Genomic DNA, 27899 nt, shown 5'->3' on the forward strand with positions numbered 1-27899 from the left:
GAGAAATATTAATATAATTTGGAGGAACATAAGTTCCAGAATCATCTTTGAAAACAGTGTCAGACTGGGCCTCCAAAGGGGCATCACTGAACCTAATATCAGCCCATTCTGTGAAATCAGTGTATGAAATGTGATAGGTGTCAAACAGACCTATGGTAGGAATAGGAAATCTGTGGCAGGTACGGTCAATTACTGGAGCCCACTAGGGCGGTGGCCCGCTAGGAGATCCACTGTTATTCTGGCCAGCCAATCACACTCAGCTTGAAAAATTATACTTGTATCACTGTCATACTGTAGATGCAATTATTTCTGAACTATATGTAGTTGTCTAAACAAAAGTACGCTGTGGTCTTTTAATAAATACATTCACAGTTTCAGGCACTGCTTTTAATAGTGAGCTAGATATTTTGTGAGCTCATATTTACATATTTGTAGGTATCAGCATGTGGAAAAAAATATTAGAGATACTGACACCATTAAAATAACCTTTTTTTATATCTATCTTAACATTATCTTTAAATGCAATTTATAATTTAAAAAAATTATTTGCCTGATGTTTTTATTTAAACTTTCTTCCCCCTGTGTTTCTGTATGAGAGTGCTGCCATATTTGTGCAGCAGGAGTCCGTTTGCATTAGAAACTTTAACTGACAGGCTGAGAAGGGACAGTCCGGTTGGCAAAACAGTCAGGTTTAGGAACTTCAAGTAACAATTACTTACAAAAGCAAAAGTAACTTTTAATGCAGATTAATATTTTGAAAAGAACATTTTTAGTGTCATTATCACTTTAATGACGAAGTGTTTATTACATTATGTCTCAGGCCATAATGTTTCAACAAGACCCAAACGAATCAAGAACTGATACAATCTGGTCTGGAACAGTTAAGACAGGCTCCAAAAGCCCCCAAAGATCTGCACCTTGCCAACAAGCAGGCATCGGAAAAGTCGTGTGTGACTCATCAAGATCATGCCTTTTGCTAAACACATAAAGGTGATTTGTCCTGCAAGAGGACCAATTATATGTAGATTGGTACCTCTGACTTTAGCCCCCAATTACATGACTCTGCACCAACTTACCCTTCATGAAGCTGGGTCATTATCTCTTGAATAGGAACATTGGCAAAAAAAATGAGCCAGTACTTATAACTTTAAAAATGATTTACTATTGGATGTGGTATAACTCTTTGTATAAATTTCAAATGTTATCTTTTTGAGTATATAAACCTATAGAAGGGAAATTATTTCGTCCGAATATAGACATAGTATCAGAAATCCTAAGACATTACAGTGTTAATTTGAAGAAGAAAATTTTACTTGTGTTTTAGATTTCTTTGCACTGGCCCTGTCAGTCTCTTCAGCATCAGACACTGGCTTCTCTCTTGCACGTTTGGCACTCTTTAGTGGGGACGAGGCCTCCTCTTTGATTTTCTGTAATCACAAAATATTCATTATTACTTAGAGGGGGGCGACCAACAAAAAATGCAGTAAAACCAAAGACACTACCTATCATCCAACCCATGAAGAGCCAATCATACGTACCTTAGGAGGTTTCTTCAAAGACTCTGCTTTGCTATCATTACTGGATGTACTAGCAGCACTAGGAGAGTTTCGACCACTGGACCGTATATCTTCATTTATAGGCGATACTCTGCCATCTGGGCTAGTAGTTTGCTTTTTACGGCCACTTCGTAGAGTTGACATCTATGTAGCAGAACAAGAATGCATTGGATATAAAAGTAAAAACAAATAGCAATACAAACTTCTATAAAATACAGAACCCTTATTCACTGCATAGAAAATTTTTAAGCAGATCGCACAGATAAAAATTACCAGGCCATCATTCTGTATGTCCCTATACACTAAGCATGAAAAGCCAATGAAATTTGTCCACAATTGTGACGCCCCCCCTTCCTCAAAAAAAAACAAAAACAGGGCATATGCAAGTTTTTGAATGGCACCATATGTCAGGAACAAAGTTAAGATTGACTAGTCAGGTTATTTAGAAGAGAAACCAAGGAGGGAAAATTCTAGCAGCCTAGAAAAGTTATATACCAGAGGAATAAAGTAGAGGTCTGTTCTTGCACATGAGTTGTAACCTTGATCCCAATGCATACAGACTAAACTAGATTGAGGTGCATACCGAGCCTCTGTTCCGCCTGGTCCTCATACTGTGTTTCCCATTAAGTCCATCCTCTTCCTCCTTGACAGGTTTGAACATAAATGTTGGTGGATCCACAGGCTTTTCAATAGGTGGTAATTCACCGTATTTCTTGAAGTGAAGTCTGCAATCTGTACACAGAAGAATGTTCTCTCTCCCTCCGTGGTGCCAGTCCTTAGATGCTACAGGGATACAGTAAGCTTTATTGGACCATACAAACAGATAGTTCCCACTGAAATAAAATTACTTCTTTTCATTATCTTCTATTTACAGAAACCATAAGAAAGGCCAAGAATAACATGTCTCGTGGCATCTTTTAATAAACATATATGGGTACACTTTCTGCTTATTCTCACATAAAATTACAACACATTTCCCAAAATGCAGTAGTTCTCTATGAAGCAGGCACCACATAGTTGACAAGTATGGAACACAGCTTCTCCTGCAGTACTCCACTGGAAAAGATTTTTATGAAACTAAGGCTGCAGGAAGCAATTTAAAGGAAAAGTAACACCAACATTTTTTAATACTTAATTCCCTCCCAAACTACTATAGTAGTACGTTAGGCTTACTCTAATTTTTTTTATTTATTTTTTTTTAAATCTTGATTCTTGAAACCTTCCAAAGTGCCTCATAGCAGAAAGGCGAAGAGGCGATGACAGGCTGAATTCCTCTATGCACAGAACCAGAGATCAGCTTCACATCGATAAACTAAAGCACCTAAGCTTTTCAGCATCTGCAGTTAATATTTATGCTCACAACATTACCCCCAAAGCTGTCTGAAGGAAAAAAACTAATTTAAACTGCAGACGCTTAAAAAAAAAAAAAAAAAAAGTTTAGGTGCTCTAGGTCATTGGTGTGAAGCCGACGTCAGGTTCTGCGCACTGAGGAATTCAAATTACAGTGGGTGTAATTTTTATACTGTGGCCATATACGGACTGAGTCGGCAGCTTATCAGACCCTGTATGAGGCCCACTGATGGCCCTGCCCAACCAACATCTGGACAGGGCTGATTTTTTTCTGTCTGACAAGGACCACATTGGTGTGATAATGATGTCCCCATCCGACAAGCCTGTTGGCTCCTCTGTAGGATACAACTTTGCTAAACAAGTGGATCTGAATTTGTATGGGCAGCTTTACACACAAAGGTAAACAGGTGTCAGATGTCCTTGCTTTTTACAGGACTATAGACAAATAGTCTCTTGCATAAAAAAAGAACTTTTTTTTGCCAAGAAATAGTTGATTTGTAAATGTTTGATCATCGGATACAAATTTTAATTGTCAAATTTTAGAAATGACTGGTCCTATAATGCAACACAAGAAAAGCAAGAGATTATCCTACTGGATTACGTACTAGTAGAGAAGCAATGTCGGCATGCATAGCCTTTCAGCTCCTGTTCACTGTCCTCGCTGTCAAAGTCATCCTCACTGGCTGAGCTTAAATCCACTGGAACAAAGGGAAAAAAAAGTCATACAGCTGTTAAGCAACTTTTCAAATGATCTTTTTTTTAACTACCAGCCATTCTCTAACTTTCGAGTCTACACCTGAAATGCTATCTGGAGAGCAGGGTCACTGGCACAGCAAAGAATAAACAAACTAAATATATATAGCATTGGGTCCTCGGTTTTATGTTTATCTTCCTTTATGAATTCAAAACACTTTCTCATTGCAAGCTTAAAGAAACCTTAGCAACCAGAGAGCAGTTTAAATACCAAGGATGTGAGCCCAACTACCAACACCTCACTACTAACACTATGAAAAGATAGTTCACTAAAGATTATGACAGCACACTCACCTAGAGCTCAGAAAGGGATAAAACAAATCAGGCACCTTTCACACTATGATTTAGAATATGCTTGAATAAACGTGGGTCATTGAAAAACTGCTAACGGAGCAATCCAAGTATGTGAGAGATGTTCTGGAATTTCTTGGGTGCCATTTTCCTTTGCATTTTTGCCCAAGAACTGTCCAGGACAAGTCATGCATACAATGTAGAGAATGAGAAATTCTGAATTGCAGATGGATACAAAGGTTAATGGAGGATAAAAAGTATGGAGAGAAAGATGCAGTCAAGAAATCTGGAAAGCGCTTAGCTGGCTAAATGTATTATTATACTATAATTAACACATTTATAAATGTAAAAAAACTAATTTTGCAGGAAATTATGAGTATATATGGCGTTGTTTTTACATATCTTTAAAAATAGCCCCTTTATTGGAGCTCCCTATAGATGTTCACTGGTCCCTGTTTCAAATGAGGAGTGGGCGTGTCCTACAGAAGCACAGTAGGGTCAGACAGGCTTCAGTTCCCCATCAGGTCCTGCTAGCTACTGAGGGTTTTTGCAGAAATATTCAATAAATCAACCTGAAACACTACTTTTTAAAGCACAATTCTTCTATATCTAAATGAGTTTAATGCACTGGTACGTTCTTATTTCTTTTACACAAAATGTCTCCTTTAAAAAGGTACTTACAGAATTCGCTGGACGGTGGGCGTGAGGGAGTGTTCACAGGAGTGGTAGCGGTGCGTGTTTTAATTCTGCGGAAGACTGCCTGACGGCGGTGTCTGCGGTGTGCTCGGGAGCTAGCTGCTTCAGGGGTTTTCTTCCAGTAGTAATAAAAAGTTATGAGCTCACCCTAGCAAGTGGGAGAAATGGGAGAGGCATTAAAATCCAGCAAAGCACCCAGTGAAAAATAAAGATTACATTTGTTTGAAAAGGGCAGAGTCTTTCCTAAGAACCTGTGATAGCTGTTGGTTTCTAGCCCTAACAATGTGCCACTTAGATAAGAAAGCACAGAAAATGTGTCGCCAGATATTCGCAGAAAACAAATCACAAAAGCTTATAATAAAAAAGAGGCAGATGATTTTAAGGGGATGTAAAGCAAAAATTAAAATGTTTTATTAATTCAACATAAAGATTTTACCTTGTTTTTTTTTATCAATGCTGTTAAAAGTTACCTGTAAATGTAGTGGATTAAAAAAAAAAAAAAAAAACATCTATCCTTTGCTGAACGCTTTGTTCTGACTCTTAAACAATAAAGCAGAATCCAGGCAACACGTCTTAAGATTTTCAAGAAATGTATACTGGAAAGTTGCATTTCCTTTCATAAGGCACATTTTTTTGACATCCCCTTTAACGGCTGTGTATCAAAAGGAAAATGAATCAATAGATTCACTAGAGAGCAAGAATAACCAGCTGTCTGAGGATGACCTTGTCAAGTCCCTGAAGTTATGGGGGCTTTATACTGACTCGCCAACAAAGGAATTGATCAGGGGGATAACACAAACCAGCACCCCAGAAAGTGAAAGGACTTGTTCCCTGAAGTGCCACTCTGGAATAACACTCATGAGGAGAAAACAATTAATAGTGCCTTGTTCTTCTTCTCTTGGTTTAATGACCCCTTAATGCTCAGCATGCAAGTTGGGAGGTACCACAAATGTGTTAAGTCTAGAACACACTAATTCATGCCAATCTAGAGAAACTACAAGCTGCTCTCTCTGTTTATGTTTTTACAGTCTGTTTCAGCTTACCTAAATAAATACAAAAAGTAATTAAAGATCCACACCTGACTTTGTCCAAAGTACTGCTCATGGCACCAGGTAGAGCATTTCAATGGATACAATGCAGCACTACTTTTCATTGAAATATAAGTGGCAGGTGCCAGGCCACCCTGTGCTTCAGGGAGCTAATCATAATGTCACACCTATATCGCAGAGCATGTGGTACCAGGCTGGACTTGGTGAAAGTAAAAGAAATCTAGCTGTTCGCCCTCATGTGTAACTGCTATGCTTCTAGACAGAAAAGAGAGCTACATCTAGCTTCATGCTTCCCCTCATGGACTAAGTTGATGTCCATAAGCCCATGGTCCGTAAACTAAGCCACTACAGTGAAAATAAGTGGATAGATCACACAGGCATTGTGTTTGCCTTACAAACAAATAGCCGCCACCCTTTGGCCAGCACTGTAAACTGCCTAACTATACTAACAAGTAAGAAACCAATCTTACGAGTCAAGCAGAAATATTAGATATTAATGGCAAGATGCCCAGACACCTGAAATAGCTAAACAGAAAAAGGATTGCAAGATGCATATAAAAGCCAAGAGCAGACCCAAATCTGAAGTAATTTCACAGCGACTGATAGTCTGGCTTGCCCCTTGCTATTTTTTGCTACTGTTTTTGCATAATTGCTTCTGGACAACCTGACCTGGACCTAAATTATTGCCATCATCATCATCCTCTGAGGGCAGATGAATGAGAGAGGTTATTGTTGCAGTCATGCTCATGACACTATGAAGGTGACAGTGTTATTATTAACAAATATTTGATAACCTATACTTTGCACACTGGCATGAGTTAAAAACAAGTCATGCTTTTGCTGCCCTATTTATAAAAATAGCTCAACTCTGTCATCAGTATAAACTCCAGTCCCAAATCCGTGTGCAGGATGATTCATTATTAATAAATATGCTGCCTTCCCTGGAGGACAAAGAAGCAAAATAATCTTATGGAAATTACAGAGATGTGTTGCTGGCCGATATGATTATCTGGAACACTTAGAAAAGATAGGATCAAATGATTCCGGGCTGGACGGCAGCATGTCTGTCATCCCAGGGCTCATGCTACTGAATCTTTTAAGTGCAGACACATATTGGGTTTCACAAAGCCAAGTAATAGGTGTACAAGCCTGCAGGGTTTACAAACATACGATCCTGATTTGCCCCCGCTGTTCTCACTTCTGATGAAATATTCATGTGGGTCCGTCACGCTCACAATCCTTGAAGCAGCTCTGTTAATTAAGGACAAATCACCTCCTGGCACTGACAGAAACCTCAGCCCTTCAAGGCCCTTCTCCTTGCCGCTTGCATCTCTTGTGCTGTGTGAAGCCAATTGTTTGCACAGTTCACTTTCCATTTGGGAAAAGCCTCGATTTGCAGTTTGGTTACAGTATTTCTGTTGAGAGCTCTTTAATACAAGCTAACTCCTAATTACAATTGTTAAAATAATATTTACTTACACTTCCCTCATGGCACCTTACCCTCCTGCTTTTATTTTAATTCTGAAATCCAGTTAGCCCAACACAAAGGCTTGAAACATGGAACTAATGTAGCTGGCCAATGATGCACACTGAGCATCATCTTGCTCTTGTGTATCTCTCAAATGTACAGCCAACTCTGCTTATACTAGATCTAAAAGCAACTTCTGAAAAATAGTGATATCTGGACAAGGCAATCTTTGCCCATGTTACTGATAAACATAGTGTTATGCAACCTGTCTATGAATTTCTCAGTGGACTATAATCAGAGGTAATGTATTCTCTTCCCCTTGATAAGGGCTGTACAGCTGGAGGCCCATGGGAGGAATGGGGCTTTTTATAGAAGATTTTTATGGCTCTTGGCCTGCCTAAGGGCTTCTTGATTTCAGGGCTCTAGTCCACAACCCTGATTAAGCTGAACGGCTTTATCCTAGAGACACATCTGTATCTATCTGTTTACACACTAAAACCAAAGAAAGACACCAACAAGGCTCCCCATGGTTGGTGATAACATCGTTTATTTGAAAAAGTAAATTAACTTGGTGGCACTGTATAAATGATACTGTTAATGATAGTGCCCTTTCTTTCAGCCTTCCATGGCAGCATTGGCTTCTCCCAAATCTTCATGCTGAGCATATCTAACCATTATCTTAATAGAATTCATTCTGCAATCCTACTCAAATGGAAGCCTCTTCTCTCAGTATAATCGGTGTTGTTGTTCTGTCACTGTTCATGTAACACAGAATAGCTGAAGACTTGTATCCTGTATTATCTTAAATGCTACAAGGATCATATATAATAAAATATAAAGGGTAAGGACACTACTCTAAAAATCAGTGCTGTAGCCAGAGCCCTTTTGCTAGAAAGGGACTAAGAGAACTATAGCTCATTGTTCACAAAAAAAAGTAATGGTGAAGCATCAGCAAATCATGGCAAAACATAGGACAAGGTAGGGGATAGAGACCAGCTTCTACAGGTAACTCATTTCATATTGAATACATAACATTTTATGACAATTTATAGCAGGGCCAGGCAATCTACATTTCCCAGCACCCCCAGCAACCTTCCCTAGCTAGTGGCAATCGAAGACGTGCAGATAAATATCTGTAGGGAATGCATGTTTCCTGAACCACCTACACTATTCACTAGGATACAAATGGGCACATTTATTTAAAAAAAATTATGTTCTTTACAAAGCTTCTTTTTGAGGGGGGGGGGGGGCTGCAAAATCCATTAAAAAAATACTAGGCACAAGTCTCCTCAGTGGCTATAAAGATGCGGTTGCTATCATTTTTTCTGGCTACAAAGAGCACAGACAACACTTCAGATAGCAGAAGCACAGAGCTGGTTAGAGATGACTGGGAGGGAGCAGTGAATAATGTGCGACATTTCTAACAGCAGCACCAGGGCACAACATCTGCTACAAGGTTGTGTGGAAAACATTCCTATCAGCTGAGCCGTCATGTCTGGTAAATAACAAAGCCTGAAGGGATGATTGCTATTAAAGTTCCAGCCAGCCGTGGATGATCCAGGAGGCCAGGCTGCTGCCTTGTTACTGGCTTTTACAGCACACGGGCCTCTGCTTAAGCATTCTCCTTGTGATTCTATTTATACAAGCAGCCACTGTAGGAATGATATGCACACAGGAGGGAAACTGCTGGCACACACTGCATTCATCTCCGACTCCCCTCTGTCCCAGAAAACTGCCTATGACTAAATATCTGCAGGAGGAGGCAGAGTGGCTCCAAAGCAATAAATGAGCCAGAGAAAAAGTTGCTCTCCAGGGGCTCCGAGCAGCCAAGGTTTTATTTTCCATGTATGTCGTTGTCTTCAATGACTGCAGGCCGTGCCATTCATAGCTCTGAAAGACCCTGCGACTCCAATCCAGTTTAAAACTGCTCCACATGCACAGTGCTGTACAAGAGAATGCTGCAATACTGACCGGCACAGAGATTAAACGGGTTAAAAACCCAAATTAACCATAATGAAAGTCATTCTAAGCAACTTTCCAATACAAATTTGCAATGACTGTAGTTATCTGTATTTGATTTTATGGGGTAGATCAATGGGTCAAACTGAAAATTCGAATTCTTAGTTTTGTTTATGGTCAAAACTGTTAAATTCGATTAGGGAGTTATTCAAATTCAATTAAGAGTTTTTCAAAAAATTTTAAAATTTTCGAGATTTATCATACACTGGCTCTTTAAGAACTCAAATTCGACTATTTGCCAACTAAAACCTGCCAAATTGCTGTTTAAGTCAATGGGAGAGGTCAGGGATCAATTTGGAGTAAAAAAACCTCAAAATTGAGTTTTTAATATACGAATCAAATTCGATTTAAGTTTTTGTGTCGATCCTATTCACCAGAGTTTAGAAAATTAGATTTTTTTTTAAAATAATTATTTTCTATTTGTCAAATTTCAAGTTTAAAAAAAAAAACTCACATGAATTTGAAATTCAACCCTTGATAAATGTGCCTCTATATGTGTGATATGGTTTTACTTAAACTTTACATGTCTGACCCTTGCTATTCCCTGCATTGCTGGTCCTGACTACATTAACTATTGAAACAACATAGCAGCTGCCAGCTCTCTAACAGTAAAGACTCCATTTCCCACAATGCTCAGCACACTCCTGTGGATCTCCCTTTCAGATCTGTTAATGAAGCACATACAAGGTCTAATTGTAACTGGAAACACAGTAGCTAAGATAATCGATGCTTGCATGATACATCTCCTATTTATAAGCCTTAGAGGCGCAAAGAGGGAAAAGTATAATCTCCCATTGTTATTCCTGTGGCGTTGCATTGGCTGGGCTAACAGTAACAAGCAGAGAGCCAAGGAATATCAAATTTTTTTTAAATAATGAAAAACATCTTTTCATGTGATATACTTGGCTTTCAGCAGTAAAAGCGGAGTCAGAAATGTTCAAAAATCACTTGCGTTTTGAGATTACACATTTAGGGGTCATATTTTAAGACCGTATAAAGGAGGGTCGGTCAGCCATATATACATACTGCAAAGGGGCACATATATTTAATAAGCTGCTTATTATTGTTAATGTATGCAATGTAAGTGTGTGACAATCAACTTTGGCACCATAAACATGTATGCTAGTAACTCGACTACTCTCCAACATGAGGCTGTCAAGGGGTGCAGGAACAGCTCAAAAGCCACAGTGTAGGTAATTGCTTGCAAACATATATTATGTATTGAAATATATTTTCTACAGATGCCTCCTTTCAGGGGTGGCAGCCACATGTACAGCTCCTGTACAGTTGCTTGCCTATGTCTATAATTTTACCTGCTGCACTTGAAAATGTACACTTAAGGTAGAATTATTTCATTTTAAATTAGGTTTACTGTGGGTGTCTGCTACTTGATATGCCTGGGTAAAAAAATCCTTCTCTCCTTATCTTTATATATTCAAAACAGTGGAAAATGGTGGATGTTGCTGCAGGGCTGCCGAGTATATAAATGAGGCACCTGTTTCCAAAATAACTTCGCTGTGCAGAAAACAGCTATTTAAATGTGCCCAGGTACCAGCAATTTCCACTTGGAGGCATCTGCTCTCAGTTTCCCCAGATGCTGTTTACCGGTCAAATTTAGAAATACTATATATCAGATGTTCTCTCTAGTGTTCCTTTCTGCTCCATGAACAAATGCAATCTCTAGATAGATAGCAACACGGTGACGGAGAGCTGTGCTGTCTATCTAACATAAGCTCTCATTTGCTGCCCTGATTAAGAGAAGAATTCAGACCATAAATCAGGGTGTATAAATAGTAAAACGGCTGTCAAACTTTTCCTGCAGGAACATAATACATGAAGGGAGCCAGAAGCTCTGTATACAGGAGCCTGGGTAGAAGACCTTGAAATACTGAGCTCTGCATGAGCTGTTTATCAGCAGGGTGACTCCTGGTCTTGTGCATGGATCTCATTTAGTGAAAATAAATAGTTCAGCCAATCAATGGCCTTTATGCCACTGCACAAGCGTCATTTTGGCTAACAATCCCAGACAGATATTAATAAGTTCAGAAACAAAGGTCATGTCTTATTTAAATCTTGAATTTTTCAGGATAAAAAAAACAATTTTATTTATTTATTATTCCCCGAAGCTGCAAAAAGCTTCAATCCGAAAATACTAAAACCTGTTGAGGTCATGTAGAAGGTCATGTTTCCTTGAACTATTTGAAGATGTTGTTAGCCTACATGATTTTCTGGGTTTTTTTTCCAGACCTTTGAAAACTCAATAAATTCGAGCTTTTTTTCGCAGACAACTTAATCAATTCACGTATTCAACGTTTTCCCTCCCAATTGCATAGATAGTTTTTTTACATTCAGGTTTTTTCATAAATAGGCAATGTTTGATCCCTCTAACAGGCAAACATTCATGTTGCGAGTTTATTCGAGGTAGACAAAACTTCACAAGTTCGATCTTTCATAATTAACCCCCTTAAATACAATTTTTCATTTAAATAGAACTGCGTCATATTTGGAAGCATTTTGAATTTGTCAAAAATACGCCTTTGAAACTATAACTTTCTGGAAGATAACGTAGGAAGCATAAAAAGCTGCAATTTTTGGAACATATTTTTATTAGTCAGGAAATGAAGCTGGCAATGTTTCCGCTACTTACTTTGATATACTGGGCTGTGCCTATATTAGATCAGCTTAAGCTTTTAGATGGTAAAATCAAATGCTTTCAAATTTCAAAGAAACACAAGCAAAAAAACAAAGTAAACAACTGGCTCTGATGGAAATCCTGTTTCTCCACATGCAGTGAGTTTGCCAACGTCTGTTATTTTGTTACCTTTTGTTTGTGCTGGAGTTGGTTATTTGAGTTATTCTGCTAAGAAAGGGAGCCCCCCTAAAAGACATATGTGACCTACCTGTCAATCAAAATCTGACCCAGACCCCAGCATAAAGAGAGCATGAAGAGTGACAGGCTGTAGAGAGCGAGATACTGAAGAGCAACTTGATTATTTCTTAAACTGTATGGATTTTTTAATTGGTTGTATTTAGAAATTGTCTTATTTCAGTGAGATGAAGCTTATATTAAATTTTCATTTTTACGATAAATCCCCTTTTACTGTCATGCCCTGACTTCCACGTAATTTACTCCCTATTCATAGCGTATATGTTGAAACCTTTAATGCTAAAGAGACTTAGGGCAAGTAAGGAATGATTTATGTTGTAAGGCCAACAAGTTGTGTGTATGTACTTTCTCATAGAAATAATGTTCCCCAGTCCCCTGCAATGAATAGGAAGCTACAATCTCACTAGACTTGTGAAACGATCTGGCTAATGCTCTAAAAGTATTTTTTTTTCGTCCACATGGAAACCAGAAATTTGTATAAAAATGTATACAGTAAACAACAACCATTACCATGTCTTAAAGGTGAAATAAATGCAAAGGTAAAATAAATGCATATCTGTAACAGGAGAGCACAGCAAAGTAGCCTGGACTTTGCAAAATATTCACAAGCATTGTACAATATATTGGGGTGTAACTATGCAGACTGATTGCAGTTTTTTAGGCAAGAGACCCATTTTACCCATTAAAACGTTACTACTGAAAAGACAATTAGGCTTGCACATGTCATGTAATTTAATACAAACTCCATATAATTTTTTTTAAAAGGGAGTGTTGGTGTAGTTATTTAAATTTATTGCAATCTTTGAATAAGGAATAACAGAATGGCAGATGTTTTATCCAACAGCAAATGCCCAAAGCTGCCTGCTAAAAATAAGAACGGATTTGTAAACTATTGAAGAAGAATTCTCTCCCCAGAACAAAAGTACAAGTAACAACAGTTACATAGAATAGATTTTAATTACCGTACTATTTTTTTTTAGAGTATATTTTTTGACTTACTGTTTCTTTGTTTGGAAGCAGTTCTTTCCTGATCCTGAAGAAGTTCTTGCCATATTGTCTCAAACCCTTTATGAACCTCTTCTGCATAAGAAACATTACAAAGCAAAGTATTTATATGAAATGCACATTGTATTTCTTCACACTTAGCTGTCTATTCAGAGGAAGGCTAAATAATAACAGGAATGCTAAAATGAAAATAAAATATACGCAAAGACATTCCCTGCAATACAGAAGACGAGTAGTGCAATTTGAACCCATCTCTGCTAGGCACAGGTAGCACACTTGTATACAGTTCCATTAATAATAAAGAGTGAAATAGTGAGGATGGGCATCAGGCATAAATCGTAACTAAATACAGCAATGTACCATCCCAACAGGTTTTGTGGCCTGACAACATGGCACCTATGGTGGAGTTACTGTTCTGTGGTGTCGCTTTATTATCAGGTGATGGTTCAAGTATGTTTAGTGCTGAACACAATGCACCTTTGGTAAGTAGCTAGGTCAGGAGTGCCCATACTTTACTAATACGGAGTCTACTTTTAGTGATGTTGTCCCATTACGGTCTACATCCATAAAAGCATTGTTGGCATTCTGTTCATTGGAAAATATTACCTAAACATTATATTGATTAATGAGAGAGTTTATATTGTTATATTTAACAAACAACTATTGAATCTGAATGAAAAGCATGAAATAGGAGGGTGATATAGACAAGTTGTTTGTTGACAGAGTCTTGAGATCTACTGATCACCGCTGGCGATTTTTCATTATAGCCGGCTGGAGGGTAGAGGAAGGCAGTTAAGGGAGATTGTCTCCCTGAGACAATCTCCCCGAATCGGCCGGTGTGCCATTCACCAAAATTCTTCTGGTAGATAATGATCTACCTTTTGGGCACCCCTGAGCTAGGTGCAATAGGTGAAACTGCCCAGACACAACATGTAAGGGAACAAAGCTTCCATCCCCCAACCTCTGTCCCAGATATTAGAGAACGGATCGGTATGTACACATGGCTAGCGAGTTAGCAGTCATTTTAATACTAGATCAAACTATGTTCTGCTGTGAAAATTGAGCAGAGATGGATGCCGACAGGTTTGCATAAACATCTCTATAAACAGGAAGCAGCTGCTACCAAACATTCCTCTTAAAAGATCAAATGTGAGAAGAGGCACCTGACGGGCACAGTTTTGCACGCAACTCGCTTACAGAAGGCAGGAGAGAAAAAGCACCAACAGAAAAGCCTGATATATTTCTGTATCTCTTACCACTTCATCTTCTGTCCAGCATTTCTCAATCAATTTGGGAACTGGCTTTTTCACCAAGCGCTGCAACGCCTTCCCAGCGTCGTAATTGCTTTCATGTAGCTGTAAGACACAAGATAAATTATTATTATTACCGTTCAGCTAGTTATAGAAGACCATGTGTACACAATAGAAAGAAATGTGGTGTTTCTTTTGTCAGAGGACTCAGATCAGCATTACTTTGTTGGGTTTACTAGTCTTCAATATAGACCTTTTAACCTTTTCTTCTCCTTTAAGTGTGGTTTTTCCATGGTTCTTGGGGTAAGCACTTGTAGGAGTTAACGAACAGCAAGTAACTAGCAAGTGCTGCTAAGTTCTTGGATGCTTGGCAACAGACACCTCAGCAATAAAACATTTTCACATTCACTAAGATTTAGGCCATTACAAGCCATTAAATAACAATAACATGAACCAATAACTTCAAAAATCATTTTTGTATGTTGGAAAGTTGCTTAAAATTAAATTTGCTTTTATTATGTAAAAACTGTTTTTGGGTACATGTCAAAATTGCCAATACACTCCAAGACTCTGGACAATCTGCCACACACAGATTACACTGGACTGTGTGCTGATCAGATGGATTACAAGTTTTCTCCTTACCCTTTTTCAAAATGGGAGCCATAAACTGAACACAATAGCCATTATCGTTTGTGTAAAATTTCTAGGGATTCACCGAATCTAGGATTTGGCCGAATCCGAGTGCCTGGCCAAACTAATCCAAAAAATCACGAGACAAGGAAATCAAAATTTTTTACTCTCTTCCCCCCTCTTTTCCCAAATTTACACATACAAATTTAGGGTTCCGATTAGGCTGAATCTTTTACATAGGATTCCTAAAATTGTGGATTCGGTGCTTCCTAAAAATTTTCTTTATAAATTTGGCACATTGCATACAATTTCACTGCCTCTCTTTGCTGAATACTATGGGTAGGAACATAAACTCAGCAATTTTCCGTTTTATTCATTTGCATTTTTTTCACTGTAAGGACACACAAACAGCACATTCAAAAGGTGAGAGAGCACAGTTTACCATCAGCACAATAGAAATCCATAGTTCTCTTTAGTGACCCAGCTGGAAGGCTTCCTGGCATCATAATGAATTCCATTTCTAAGCTCTCACATTCACATAAAATGTTTCCATTCTATTTTATGTCACACAGAGCATATTCTACTGCTAGTGGTGAGGGAAAAGGTGCTTTGACAACCTGTACTTCTGCAATGAACGCCTGAAAATGGGCATTTTTTTGGCAAAAATCAAGGACTTGGGATAACCTCCAGCTCGTGGTAGTCTTGGAATAAACTAGTGGCTAATGATCTCTGATTCAGATTCTTGAAACATAGTAGCAATGACAATTCTTCTCTAATCTTAATTTAGCTCAGGCAAAAACATAATAGGACATGTACAGTATATGTACAGTATATGTATATATGAGTATACAACACCCTCCACACAGTTCTTTAAAAAGAACAAATTAATTAATCATCAAGATCTAAGTATATAACTACGTTCCCTTTCCTACCTACCCACCATCACCCTTTTGCTGCAGGATGCAAGCCTTTAACAAAAACAGTTCCCTTTATACATCTCCATTCCTTTAAGCTGCCTTATTACCTGTCTAGCTCTACACCCGTGAATGCTTTATGAGTAACAATAAATGCTTTAATTATTTAAGAGCACAAAAGGGAGAAGGTCTGTCACAACAGTCGTTAAAGGGACATGAATGACAAATACCACATACCAATGATTGAAATGGAATATATGTAGAACTATGGATTTATAGAAGGCGGCAAACTGAAGGAGGCCCCTGCTCTAGCAGAATGCCTTGCTTTTATAGCCAGCAACTGTTATTTTTAGAAGTGTTCATTTTACATATTGGCAGGCCTCATGTCTAAAGTCTCATGCAAAGAGACACATACATTTCTCCTAACAGCCAGGGAAGCTTACCCTTCAAATCCCTGCAACTTACGGGCTAGTGCAAACCCTCGGTGCTGTTCTGCACCCCAATTAAAGAACATTTGTTTTTGTTAAACGGACATTAAGATGATCAGTGTTGGATATTTAAAAAAAAAAATCATGTTGTGTATATTTTAATTTTGACAAAATAAACTCCTATGCTTGAGAACCAATTATCACAGATGTTTTGTAAAGTTGACTCACACATCAAAAAACAGCCAAGACTTACTGTATTGAGAGCATTGAGCGTAGTGTCATCTCGAGAAGCAGCAACACAACCATCTTCTGTCGATCCCCCATCACACATCCCTGCAAAGGCTGCCATGCTCCTACAAAAATAAAACAAAGAAGATCCAGTCAATTAAAAAAAAATTAAAAGTACACAATTGCTAGCTTAGCCATGCTTATCTAGCAATCAGTTTCTGGTATTGTGAATGTATGGCTGGCCAGCAATTTATTTCTACATTTGTCAGAAGGGAAGCACAGTCTGTTCTCAGGCTATTTTTGGGCTAACAGTAAAAAGTACAAATGCTCTTAAGACACTGCTAGGATCAAAACTGCCGTTTGCATGAAGGTTATTAATGAGAAATGGATAATATTGGCCGGGCAATTTCACATTGCTTTTCAGCATCAAACATTACCTATAATAGGGACATTGCGGACGTTCTCTTCTGCAAAGATTTACAGTGTCCCTTAAAGTACTCCCCTTGATCTTTCTCTTAACAGCTAAATTGTGGTGCTGAAAATGCAGACATTTAATGTCAGGGTGAGATCTACACATGTGCTGTTTATTAGCTGCCTACCTTGGCTGCACCTTATACATAACCGTGTAGACAACAAATGTTGTTATAACTAACATGCAAGTGAATCTGAGTAAGAAGTGATCAATTTAGGCTGCTTGTAAGCAGCACAGTATGATACGGATCTGTTGGAATAAGTAGCATTTTCAGTAGCACCGATTAAGCCTGTGAGAAACGGGGAAATAATAGCTAAGAATGATGTGATAATACATCTAATAGAAGCTAGGCAGAACTGAAAATGGCGATATGGATTACTCAGATTCTGGATCTCAAATCCTTTAGGCCACTATGGACCACAATAACATTACTATTTAATCTATTAAAATATCTCTCTGGTTACCTGGCCGCACGCAGGTACATCAGCAAGTCACAGTCATTAATACCCGGCATCCACACCAACTCTTCATGCTGAGTAATGGCATCACGATCTGGAGATGGGAAAGGCTGTAAATCAGGAAGCTTGGCCTGTAAAGAACAAAAACAGTCATCTAAGTCAGTTCTAAACAAATAAATAAGCATACACAAGACTTTCTGTGGCTAAAAAGTACAGAAATAATCTTTCAGTTGATAGGGATTCTGATAAGAGCATTAGGCACAGAAACCACTTTCAGCCTTAAGAGCAGATTCGGGGAGATTTAGTCGCCTGGCGACTAATTGCCTCTTTTGCGGGGCAACAATCTCCCCGAACTGCCTTCCGCCTGCTTGAATGAAGAATCGCCTGCGCTAATGCACTCGTGGTGCTTAGATTTCCAAAGTCGCCCGAAGTTTCCTTGTTAGGCAACTTCGGGCGTCTTCGGAAATCGAATGAAATCTCCCCGAATATGCCCCAACCCTAAAGGAGAAGGAAACCCTTTTGCAAAAATACCCGTACCCCCAGCCCAGGCAGACCCCCCCCTCCCTCCATCATCTATGGCCAGCATCTGGCAAAATAAATGGGTTGGTGGCCCTAGTAGCAATTATATGCATAACCTATTAACAGAGCAATTACTTCCACACCCATTCCAGGAAACAAATGAGGAAACATTGAAAGCCATGGGCACAGCAATTGCTTCCTGGGGTGTTTGGTGCTACCAAACTTGACAATCTTCAATGCTAGTCCAGCTGCTGCAACCTTACTACTCTGAGCTGAGCAAATCTGCGAGTGCATTTAGGTTATATATGCCCATCCTCCACTGGATTTACATGACATGCTTCTGTGCAGAGGGCTAAGTGGGTTACCCTCAAAGACACACAGGAAAAAATAGATAAAACTGGGGTACCTGTACTTATCACTGCTATATGTAATGGAAAAAAAATTGCTGGGCTGCTGAAGCCTAGTGAAAAAGTGCTTTTTATTTTATTGTTAAAGAAACAGTGTAAATATATATATATTTTTTTACCGATACAGGTCTTTCATAAATCTTTACATGGAGCTTTTAGACAATATTTGTGCCAGGGTGCCATATACAGAGGGGATAATCACCGATAGAAGAAGTTTGCAACATATAACCATTTTTTTCTGTGAATGTAATTTAAAAACATCATGTGTGATGTTCCATGTGTATTTTTCAATCTACCTAATGAGACAGGCTTTTAGACCAATCATGGACATTATTTAAAGAAAGTTAAGAGAAGTAATGCTCTGGCCAGTTCACACAGACGTCTAATTCTCTCCATAGGCTTGGGGCAAAACTTCAGGCTTTAGGGTCTCTACTTCTCAAATGAAAGCCAACAAATTTAACAAAATGAGAACTGTTGAAGCATACAGAGCTTGAGGGAGAAGATGCTTTCATTAAACAGATATTTCATTGTGTCAGGAGACCTAATTAGAAGCTTTAGTCATCGGCAGTTATATTAGCAGCAAGGATGGAGAGCACTTCATGAGGAACAGCTCCCAGCCCCTGTAATTACTTCTTATGGAAGCAATACAAATCATACTTAAAAAGGCAATATTTATCTGGAAGCAGCCAATTACGAGTCAGAGGTGCAGATGCCTTTGCCAATGATTTAACACCTACATTTAATAGAAGACTTTCTGTATGATAATATGTGATGATGACCCAGAAAATCTATAATATATTGCTTGTGGCTGGGAAGACCAAAAGAATGAGATACTAAATAATAGTAAAACTATTACTTAGTACAGCTACAAGCCTATTCTAAAATAAAATGGTGGATAAGATTGCTACCATTGAAGAAGCCCTTACCCTACAAAATTATCAATATGAGGCTTTATACAGATAGCAATATCTTCTGTTTAAACAGAAAAGTAAATGATCAAACAGATTAAACGGGAAATTAATTAGAAGTCTGGATAATGTGATAAAATGAAACAATTAGGCCATGGGCACACAGAGCATAGGGTCTGCATATTTTTGCGTGGATCCATTCCGTGCCCCAACTCATATATCTGAGCCACTTCAGCCTGTGGAGCGGAGGTTGGCCTTAATATGACTCTTTTTGTACATTTGGGCTGATCTTCATTGTGTGTAAGTGCACACAGGCAGATTTAACACAAATTCACAGAGATGGGGCATGAAGCGGATCCAAATCTCAGCCTACAAAAAATCTGCAGGCTGAAAGTAGCGCAGACTATGTTTCTGTGTACCCTTGCTCTTATTCACATTAGTGAGGTGAGGTGCTTCAAACTGTTATTCAATAAATCAAGGGAACCAACAAATAATTACAACAGGACTAATCAAATTAGAATTTTAATGCAGCTTGTAAGCTGTGTAACCATGGGCCATATTTATAAACACGTGTGAATAGTGATGTGAATGTTAAAGGGATTCTGTGAAGTTCATAATGTTGTCGTTTCTAAATTACACTGTTTACACTGCAAATAATTCACTCTACCATATAAATTGTCATTCCTAAACAAACAAGTGTATTTTTTTTAGTTGTAATACGGGTGTGTAGGCAGCCATCTCAGAGCATTGTGCCTGACCCAGTGCATTCAGAAGGAGCCAGCACTTCATGAAGGAACTGGTTTCAGACAGACTATTTCTCTTACTCAATGTAACTGAATGTGTCGCAGTGGGACATGGATTTTTACTATCGAGTGCTATTCTCATATCTACCAGGGAGCTGTTATCTTGTGTCAGAGAGCAGTTTTCCAGTTACTTTCCTATTGTTCTATTGATAAGCTCCTGTTGGGGGGGGGTTGGGGAGCGGGTGACATCACTCCAACATGCAGTGCAGCAGTAAATTGTGACTGAAGTTTATCAGAGCACAAGTCACATGACTGAGGACACCTGGGAAACTAACATGTCTAGCCCCATATAAGAGATCAAAATTAAATATAAAAAAATAATTTTTCTCTTTTGAAAATGGATTTCAGTGCAGCATTCTACTGGAGCAGAACTATTAACGGATGTGTTTTGAATAAAACATGTTTTCCCGTGAAAGTAACCCTTTAAAAGTCTGGGAAGCTCATGTATTAACAGTTTGGAAATTTGCACTTGGGCAGTAACCTATGACAACTAACCAAAATTTTGTTTTCATTGCTCTACCTGTAGCGGATTAAAAAAACCACGGATAGGTTGCTATGGGTTACTGCCCAGGTGCAAGTTCACCCAGTTTTGTTAAATGAGTTCCCTTGTATTTAAAAAGTATTGAAGCTTATGTGAATCCTTGAATAAAAAACGTGTGGAACACTAGCTACATTTTATAGAAATCAACATCACTAGTATAACCACATTAGATCATACCTAGACTCGTATGCAGCTTTACTACTACTACAATGACTTCTGTTCTACTTTATTAGACTTATGCCAGTATTGCCCCCCCCCCATAAACTTCAATGGATTTTGTAAAAGTCCATTCAAGTGTACTATTCTGGTGTAAATACAGGCAATTTGGCAAGCTAGTTAATATGTTAATATGAATAGCACAACCTTATCATTATTATGAACATGTATTTATAAAGCTCCAACATATTCCACAGTGCTATACAAGTGGGTGTATAAATTTCAAACAAAAACATCCAGTAACAAGAGAAAGTGGGTATACTCAAGTATTTAATTTTATGTCAAGTTTTACACTTTTTTGTGAAACGTAAACACATCCATTCATAAATATGGCCCCATGTCTTGACTCTATACTTCCTTTAATCTGGGATTTAAATGATTATTTGGTTGCTATTATCATGTAGTATAGCAACCAGAAAACTGGCCTTGTAAAAAAAAAAAAAAAAAAAAAAACTTCCAGGCAATGGCTGAACAGCATCTTCTTATCTGTCACAAGGCTATTCATAGCATTTGAGTTTCACACAACTCTATTAAATATTAAAGTCAAAAGGTTTGTACCTGATGGCTGGGTCCAACTCTTATTTCACCCTGGGTGCTATTTAGCCTCCTGAAAAACAATTGGATTAAAGTTATAGCATTGTTGATTAAATAAAAGAGAGAAAAAACAACATGTGCCCAACAGGGGGGAGACACAAGGATACACATTTCACGAGAACTACATACATTTGTAGCATACGCATGGATATGAAATTGTGCATGCTAGAGCTAGGGTTACCCCCTTTTCTGTCCTTCCTATATTTCGTCTTTCCTCCATATTAAATGGCATCAAAAATTATTTTCACTGGCCAAGGCAGTAAAACACTGGCAAGGTGGCAACTCTTGCTAGAACACTGGGTGTGACTGTCGAGTGATAGATTAAATTAAGTCAGACCAGAATTACACACAACATAGTTGGAGAAGTGGATGGTTGGATGATTTTTACATTACACTAAGAATTTAGCCATTCTGTAATATACTAAAAAAAATTAACGTAAAGGTGAACCATTGCTGCTAATGTTCAATTTTGTTTTAAACGCAGCTATTTTATTGTAAAGTCTGCAATTGCCTTCTCTATACTTGTGATCCCACCTGGTTCGAGTACAGGACAGGGTAGCAGAGAGGATGAAGAGGGGCCACCACAGATAGAAGGAGGGCCATTTCACACATCAGCTGTTCCTGCCATAATAGATTACCAATAATATATATGATGTTCATGAATTCGGAGTAGCCACTGTAGGTTCCATTCCCTGGCAGTGATCTTGCAATATGATGAGCAATGTAAGAACAACCTATCCATGTATTCAGCAGGGTACGTAGAAAATTAAATCATATTTCACTGTTTAAATACATTTATCTGAAGGAGACAAGTCACATGTATATCCTGCAAGAGTTCTTGCACTCTCCCCACTTAATCGTGTGCTCAAATCTAACATATTGCCAATAGAAAGAGTTAATTCCAGAAGCGGGTACACCATCATATCTGCTTTAAAAAAAAAGGCACAAAAGGAAAGTGATCTATCAAAGCAGTTACCATAGAAACAACGTAATATTTCGGCCCTCTTCAGCTGCGGCGAATTACATAAAATGACAAGATCTTCCCTTTGAAAAGAAGCCGGTTACTATGGAAACGCAGTGCTCATTGAGGTAAACAGGCACTGGACAGCGAGGCTAGGAAAGTGAATGTGAAATGGCAGGGAAAGAGGAAGGCAGATATTATGATACTGCCATTAGAACACAAAGGGAATGAAACAGCACCTCCATCATTCTGGATACTTTATACAGTTACATAGTCTTATAAATTAAATATCTGTAGTCCCTAAATATACAATACCTCTAACATATGCAAAGAAAATCAGAACACTACTATTGGTCAGTCTATTGTCACATGGCTTATTTTCTTCGAACAAATTCACTGCAAGCTGATTGGTCTCTAGCAGACAAGCCTCTCCAGCATCTGATACCAGGCTTAACACAAAAGCACCGATGTATTCAGACATTTTTAAATGCCCTACATAAATAATAATACGGATGCCCCAATTCCAGAATTCGGTCTTTTTCAGCAGGATTCGGCCGAATCCTTATGCCTGGCCGAATCAAATCCTAATTTGCATATGTAGATTAGGGGAGGGGAGGGAAATCATGTGACTTTTTGTTACAAAAGAAGGATTTTTTTTTTCACTTTTTCCTTTCCTGCCCCTAATTTGCGTATGCAAATTAGGATTCAGTTCGGTATTCAGCCGAATCTTCCAGCGTGGATTCGGAGATTCCACCAAATCCCAAATAGTGGATTTGGTGCAACCCTAAATAATCATATAAAATGAGAAAAAATAATTGCCAGCCTATATACACATTATTACTATTAACACATATTTATAAAGCGCTAACATATTCAGCAGCACTGTGCAATAAAAGTGTGTATACACTGAACATGCAGATTTATAAAAAACAAAACAACCAATTAACTATACTAGAGGTACAAAGGGCCCTGCCCATAAGAGGTTCCAATATAAAACATATATAAATGCAAAATAAATAAATAAATAGTTGACAAGTACCACAATTTGAGTAAAATATGTGTTCCTGTGTGCCACATCAAGGTACAGGTATGGGATCCGGAAACTTGTTGCAGAAAACTCCAGATTATGGTGAAGGCTGTCTCCCGTAAACTCAGTTTTATTCAATAATTAAACAGTAGTTGTACTTGATCCAAATGAAGATATAATTAATCCTTATTGGAGGCAAAACCAGCCTATTTGATTTATTTAATGTTTCAACTATTTTCTAGTAGGATTAAGGTATGAAGATCCTATTAACAGAAAGATCAGTTATCCTGAAAACCCCAGGTCCCAAGAATTCTGGATAACAGGTCCCATAGCTCTAACTCATATTATAGATAGTCCTACACTGCCTATTGATGGACTTAATTCTATAATGCATTTAAAATCATAGATCCCACAACAACTATGTACACTAATGTGTTGCCGAGTATAGTCCACCAATAGACTGTACCATGGGGGCTTCAGGACCATCTCAACTGGAACAGCAGATCGGATTGCTAGCACTCATTTTGAGGAGCAAAAATTTACATAGAACAACTTTCAAGGACCACCAATGCCATTCATCCATCCATCGTTATTTATCCATTTCCTTTTATAGCAACCAAACTGTTCAGTAAAGTGAGGTCCCAAGAGAGGACAAATACTTTTCTTTTGAACAATTGATAATAAAAGTTAACAGGAGAATTTTGATAAAGGTCCTAGATGGGGATGTTGTAAAATGCCATAGACAGTCACTAAGCCTGTTTGGAACTGTTTCGGCCTCTGTGTGACTTGTGCTTCCATGAGTGTTACGTCTTCAGTTAGCCAATAAAAGGTATCACCAAACTTTACATTTTCTGCATTTTTTCAATGGCTAACATGGTACAAAATCTTAAAACTATGAGTGGTTAAGGAAGCAGCTTCATTTTTTTTTTTGCAAAACCATATTTATATGATCACAAAAGTTTAAACAAAGAGAACCAAAAGCAATGAACACTACAACATCTGCAGCTAAACTATTTTACTGAAGGAAAAGTGTAGGATTAATGTCTCCTTTCCCACCCCCAAAGTTTTCACGTAGGCAGACCCAATCAAATGGGCTCGGTATATTTTATACTGGGGAAAAATAAAGATATAAGGTGTACTAAATAAAGATGCTCCAAATCAAGAATTCAGTTCAGGATTTGGCTAAATTCCAACCAAATTTCAACCAAACTAATTCCAAACCATGAAAACCGCGTGACTTTTAAGCTGTACACAAACGAAGGCTACATTATTTCCACAGACTATGTACATCTTAATTTCTCAAATGGGAGTATGAAAATTAGGGTTCAGATTTGGTTGAACTATTATCAAGGCTGTAGAAGGGGCACGAAAAACCTGCAACTCAAGACAAAACTTTCATAAGAGGAAAACTACTATTTTTGGATTAAGTGCGTGTCTAGCAGAAACTGATTATACAGACAAGGGATCCCTTTGCCAGAACCCCATTATCCAAAAACCTCTGAATTACAGGAAGGCTAAGTCCCCATAATGCTCATTTAAAACAATTATTTAAAATATAAAAATTATTTCCTTTTTCTCTGTAATAAAACAGCCCCTTGTAGTTGAGCTTAACTAAGCTGCATATACTGTATCTACACTGGTATCAAAATAATCTGCATTTATTTCATGTGTTTTAGCAGACAAAAAATGTCTTAAACCCCCATTATCCAGAATGCTGCAGGTTCCAAACATTCTGCATAATAGATCCTATACCTGTGCTACAGTTCAGCAGCAGGTGAAACCCAAGTATGAGATCCCAGCAATATCCCAATAAGGAACACAAACAAGCTAAATAAGTGACATGGTACATGGTACTAGCAACATGAAGTCACACATCCGATCTGACTAGCAACACGCAGTTCCAACAGATATAGTTTCTATGCATAAAGGAATAGAGGTGCAATTGCCACACTGACTCAACAGCTGAATATCAAGAATTCTTTCCTACATTCAATGTGAATCAGCATACTACTAGTCAATATCATCGATCATTGTTCTACAGGTATGGGATCCATTATCCAGAAAGATCTGAATTACAGAAAGGCTATCTCCCATAGATTTCATTTTATACAAATAATCAAAAATGTTAAAAATGATTTCCTTTTTCTCTATAATAATAATAATAATAATAATAATAATAATAATAATAATAATAATAAAACAGTACCTTGTACTGGATCTGAACCAAGATATAATTAATCCTTATTGGAAACAACACTAGCCCATTGGGTTTATTTAATGTTTACATGATTTTCTAATAGACATAAGGTGTGACGATCCAAATTACGGAAAGATCCGTTATTCCCAAAACTTCAGGTCCCGAGCATACTGGATAACAGGTCCCATACCTGTATTTTATAGATGCACCAATAAGCATTAAGAATTATTTAGCTTTAGGTCAGCAAGAAGAATATGGCCCAATTACCAACTTGTTTCAATGTTAGAAATGTTGGCACTAAAACAAACTTCTGATTTATTTCTCACTGTAGTCAAACCTTTTTCATTACAACCTGCTATAAAATAAAATAGGAAAAAAGCAATTACAGGTATGGGTTCTATTATGTCAAAAACTATACGGGAGCACCATTTTCCATATTCCTATAAGTAATTTAAAGTATTTAAGTCATTTACATTGTTTTTATGGTAATCTTTTTCTCTGTAAGAAGATATAAGATATAAAGTATAACTCCATCTTAGTGGCAAAATAATTCAGTTGGGTTTTGTATCCTTAATATGATTTTAGTAGCCTGAATTATGAAGCATGCATTTTGAAATAACATATTTCGTGCATGTACACAGAATTACTTGCATTCACTTTGCATATCTCAAGAAGCAACTTTTATTTTTTAATTCAGAGCAACATTTTTGTCATTCTAATACAAAAATGTAGCTATCCAGCACATAAGAATCTATAGAAATCAATACATAATCAAAATAAAAAAGGGCAGCCCAGAAATGCTTGTACATCAATACCATCATGCATAATAACATCTTCTACTCTGCAGCACAAGATAGACCGTCTTTAGAGACTTACAAACTACATCTCCCAGGACCCTCAACCAGTGATACAGATATAGTCTCCAGAAATACCATTTAGGTATTATTTTCCTATACATGTTTTTGATATTTTAGAAACACATGAAAAACACCATGACAGTAATTGAGAAAGATGCTTTAACTTACAAACGTAAAAATGAATTACATAGTGTAAATAGAAATGCATAATATATGCGCCTTCATTTTCTCAAAAACACAGACAAATAGACTGCAAAAAACACCATGCAGAACAATAAATTATATAGCTGCTAAATTCTGTGTTTGGAGTTATTATTGAATTCAGGAAAAATACCCTATATTAATAAATGAGTACATTTGTTGAGGATGATGCCCTGGGACAGAGAGAGAAACGTCAGGCCCACTGACAGACAGAATCACGGAGTTTAACAGCAGTTATAGGACTCCGGAATGACTTGTTTCCACCACATTATCAGAGTAACTCACATCATTAGCCCCGGGGACGTAGGCTTCTCAATCAAAACAAAAGTTCCACCCACAGAACTAAGCAGCCAATGGCTTCCCAACTCCAGCCCTCCTGAAAACATTATCTAAACAGTCACTGCAGGCCCAAAACATTAAGCCAAGGAGCCACATCACTAGCCGTGTTGGCTTCAGAAGAGACCGAGCTTACTTTTAAGACAAATGCATTTTATTAAGTTTTGCATAGAGTAAGAACCACAAAGTGGCAGATGCCTCAGGAGGCCCCAATGCTAGAGGTTAACACAGCGTTATACAGGGAGAAATGGTGGAGTGAGGGAGGAGTGAGAGAGACAGCAGAGCGCAGAGATAGAAGCGTAGCTGCCAGTGCTGCTGAAAGGTAAGCATGCATAAGAGCTGCACACACGGCTCGGCATCGACATGCAATACTAATTGAACAGGAGGAAAATATAGTCCATGAGTAAATATGTGACAAGCTTGCAGCAGCAGTGCGAGAGGCCATATGTCAGTTCCTACCTGCAGGGGCTGAAGAGGTCATCCATCACTAGCACAGACGCTGCTGGCTCTGCCTGGATCCCTCAGCCTGCAGTTCCTGCTCTAAACTCTCCCCTTTCCTTACTCTAACTACTCAAAATGGTGGCACATGCAGTCAGAAACCTCAGAGAGCTTTCACTGAGCTTGTGCTATGACCTCAGCCTCCACGCACAGCGCTGAAAACTTCCCCCCTCAGACTAAAGGTACTGAGCATGTGCTGTGACCCCCTCCTGCTTATTTCTCATCCACTCCCCTCACCCCCTCCTTCCTCGTCTTAGCCACAGACCTTCCTACAACGCAATCAATCTCAACCCTGCTGTTTCCGTAAATAAAGCAGAGTACACAGCCTCTGCTAGCACCTCTCTCTCTCTCTCTCTGGCATACTAAGCTTGTGTGCAGCA

At 38.2% G+C, this 27899-nt stretch overlaps 1 protein-coding gene across 1 annotated transcript in view; it reads right to left on the reverse strand.

Moving 5' to 3' along the window:
- Nucleotides 1–27692, reverse strand: part of LOC108696531 (arginine-glutamic acid dipeptide repeats protein-like) — a 46560-nt gene extending 18868 nt beyond the window's left edge. The window contains exons 1-11 of the mRNA XM_041569334.1: nt 27481–27692; nt 21407–21455; nt 17461–17585; nt 16550–16649; nt 14331–14429; nt 13069–13149; nt 4632–4794; nt 3512–3604; nt 2140–2339; nt 1539–1700; nt 1314–1427 (exon numbers count right to left, since the gene is read on the reverse strand). Coding sequence (XP_041425268.1) covers nt 1314–1427; nt 1539–1700; nt 2140–2339; nt 3512–3604; nt 4632–4794; nt 13069–13149; nt 14331–14429; nt 16550–16649; nt 17461–17585; nt 21407–21455; nt 27481–27506 — 1212 coding nt within the window. The 5' untranslated portion in view covers nt 27507–27692. The remainder of the gene's footprint in view (nt 1–1313; nt 1428–1538; nt 1701–2139; nt 2340–3511; nt 3605–4631; nt 4795–13068; nt 13150–14330; nt 14430–16549; nt 16650–17460; nt 17586–21406; nt 21456–27480) is intronic.
- Nucleotides 27693–27899: the final 207 nt, after the last annotated feature.

The sequence above is a fragment of the Xenopus laevis genome, chromosome 7L, assembly GCF_017654675.1.
Source record: "Xenopus laevis strain J_2021 chromosome 7L, Xenopus_laevis_v10.1, whole genome shotgun sequence".
NCBI classification, from domain to species: Eukaryota; Metazoa; Chordata; class Amphibia; order Anura; family Pipidae; genus Xenopus; species Xenopus laevis.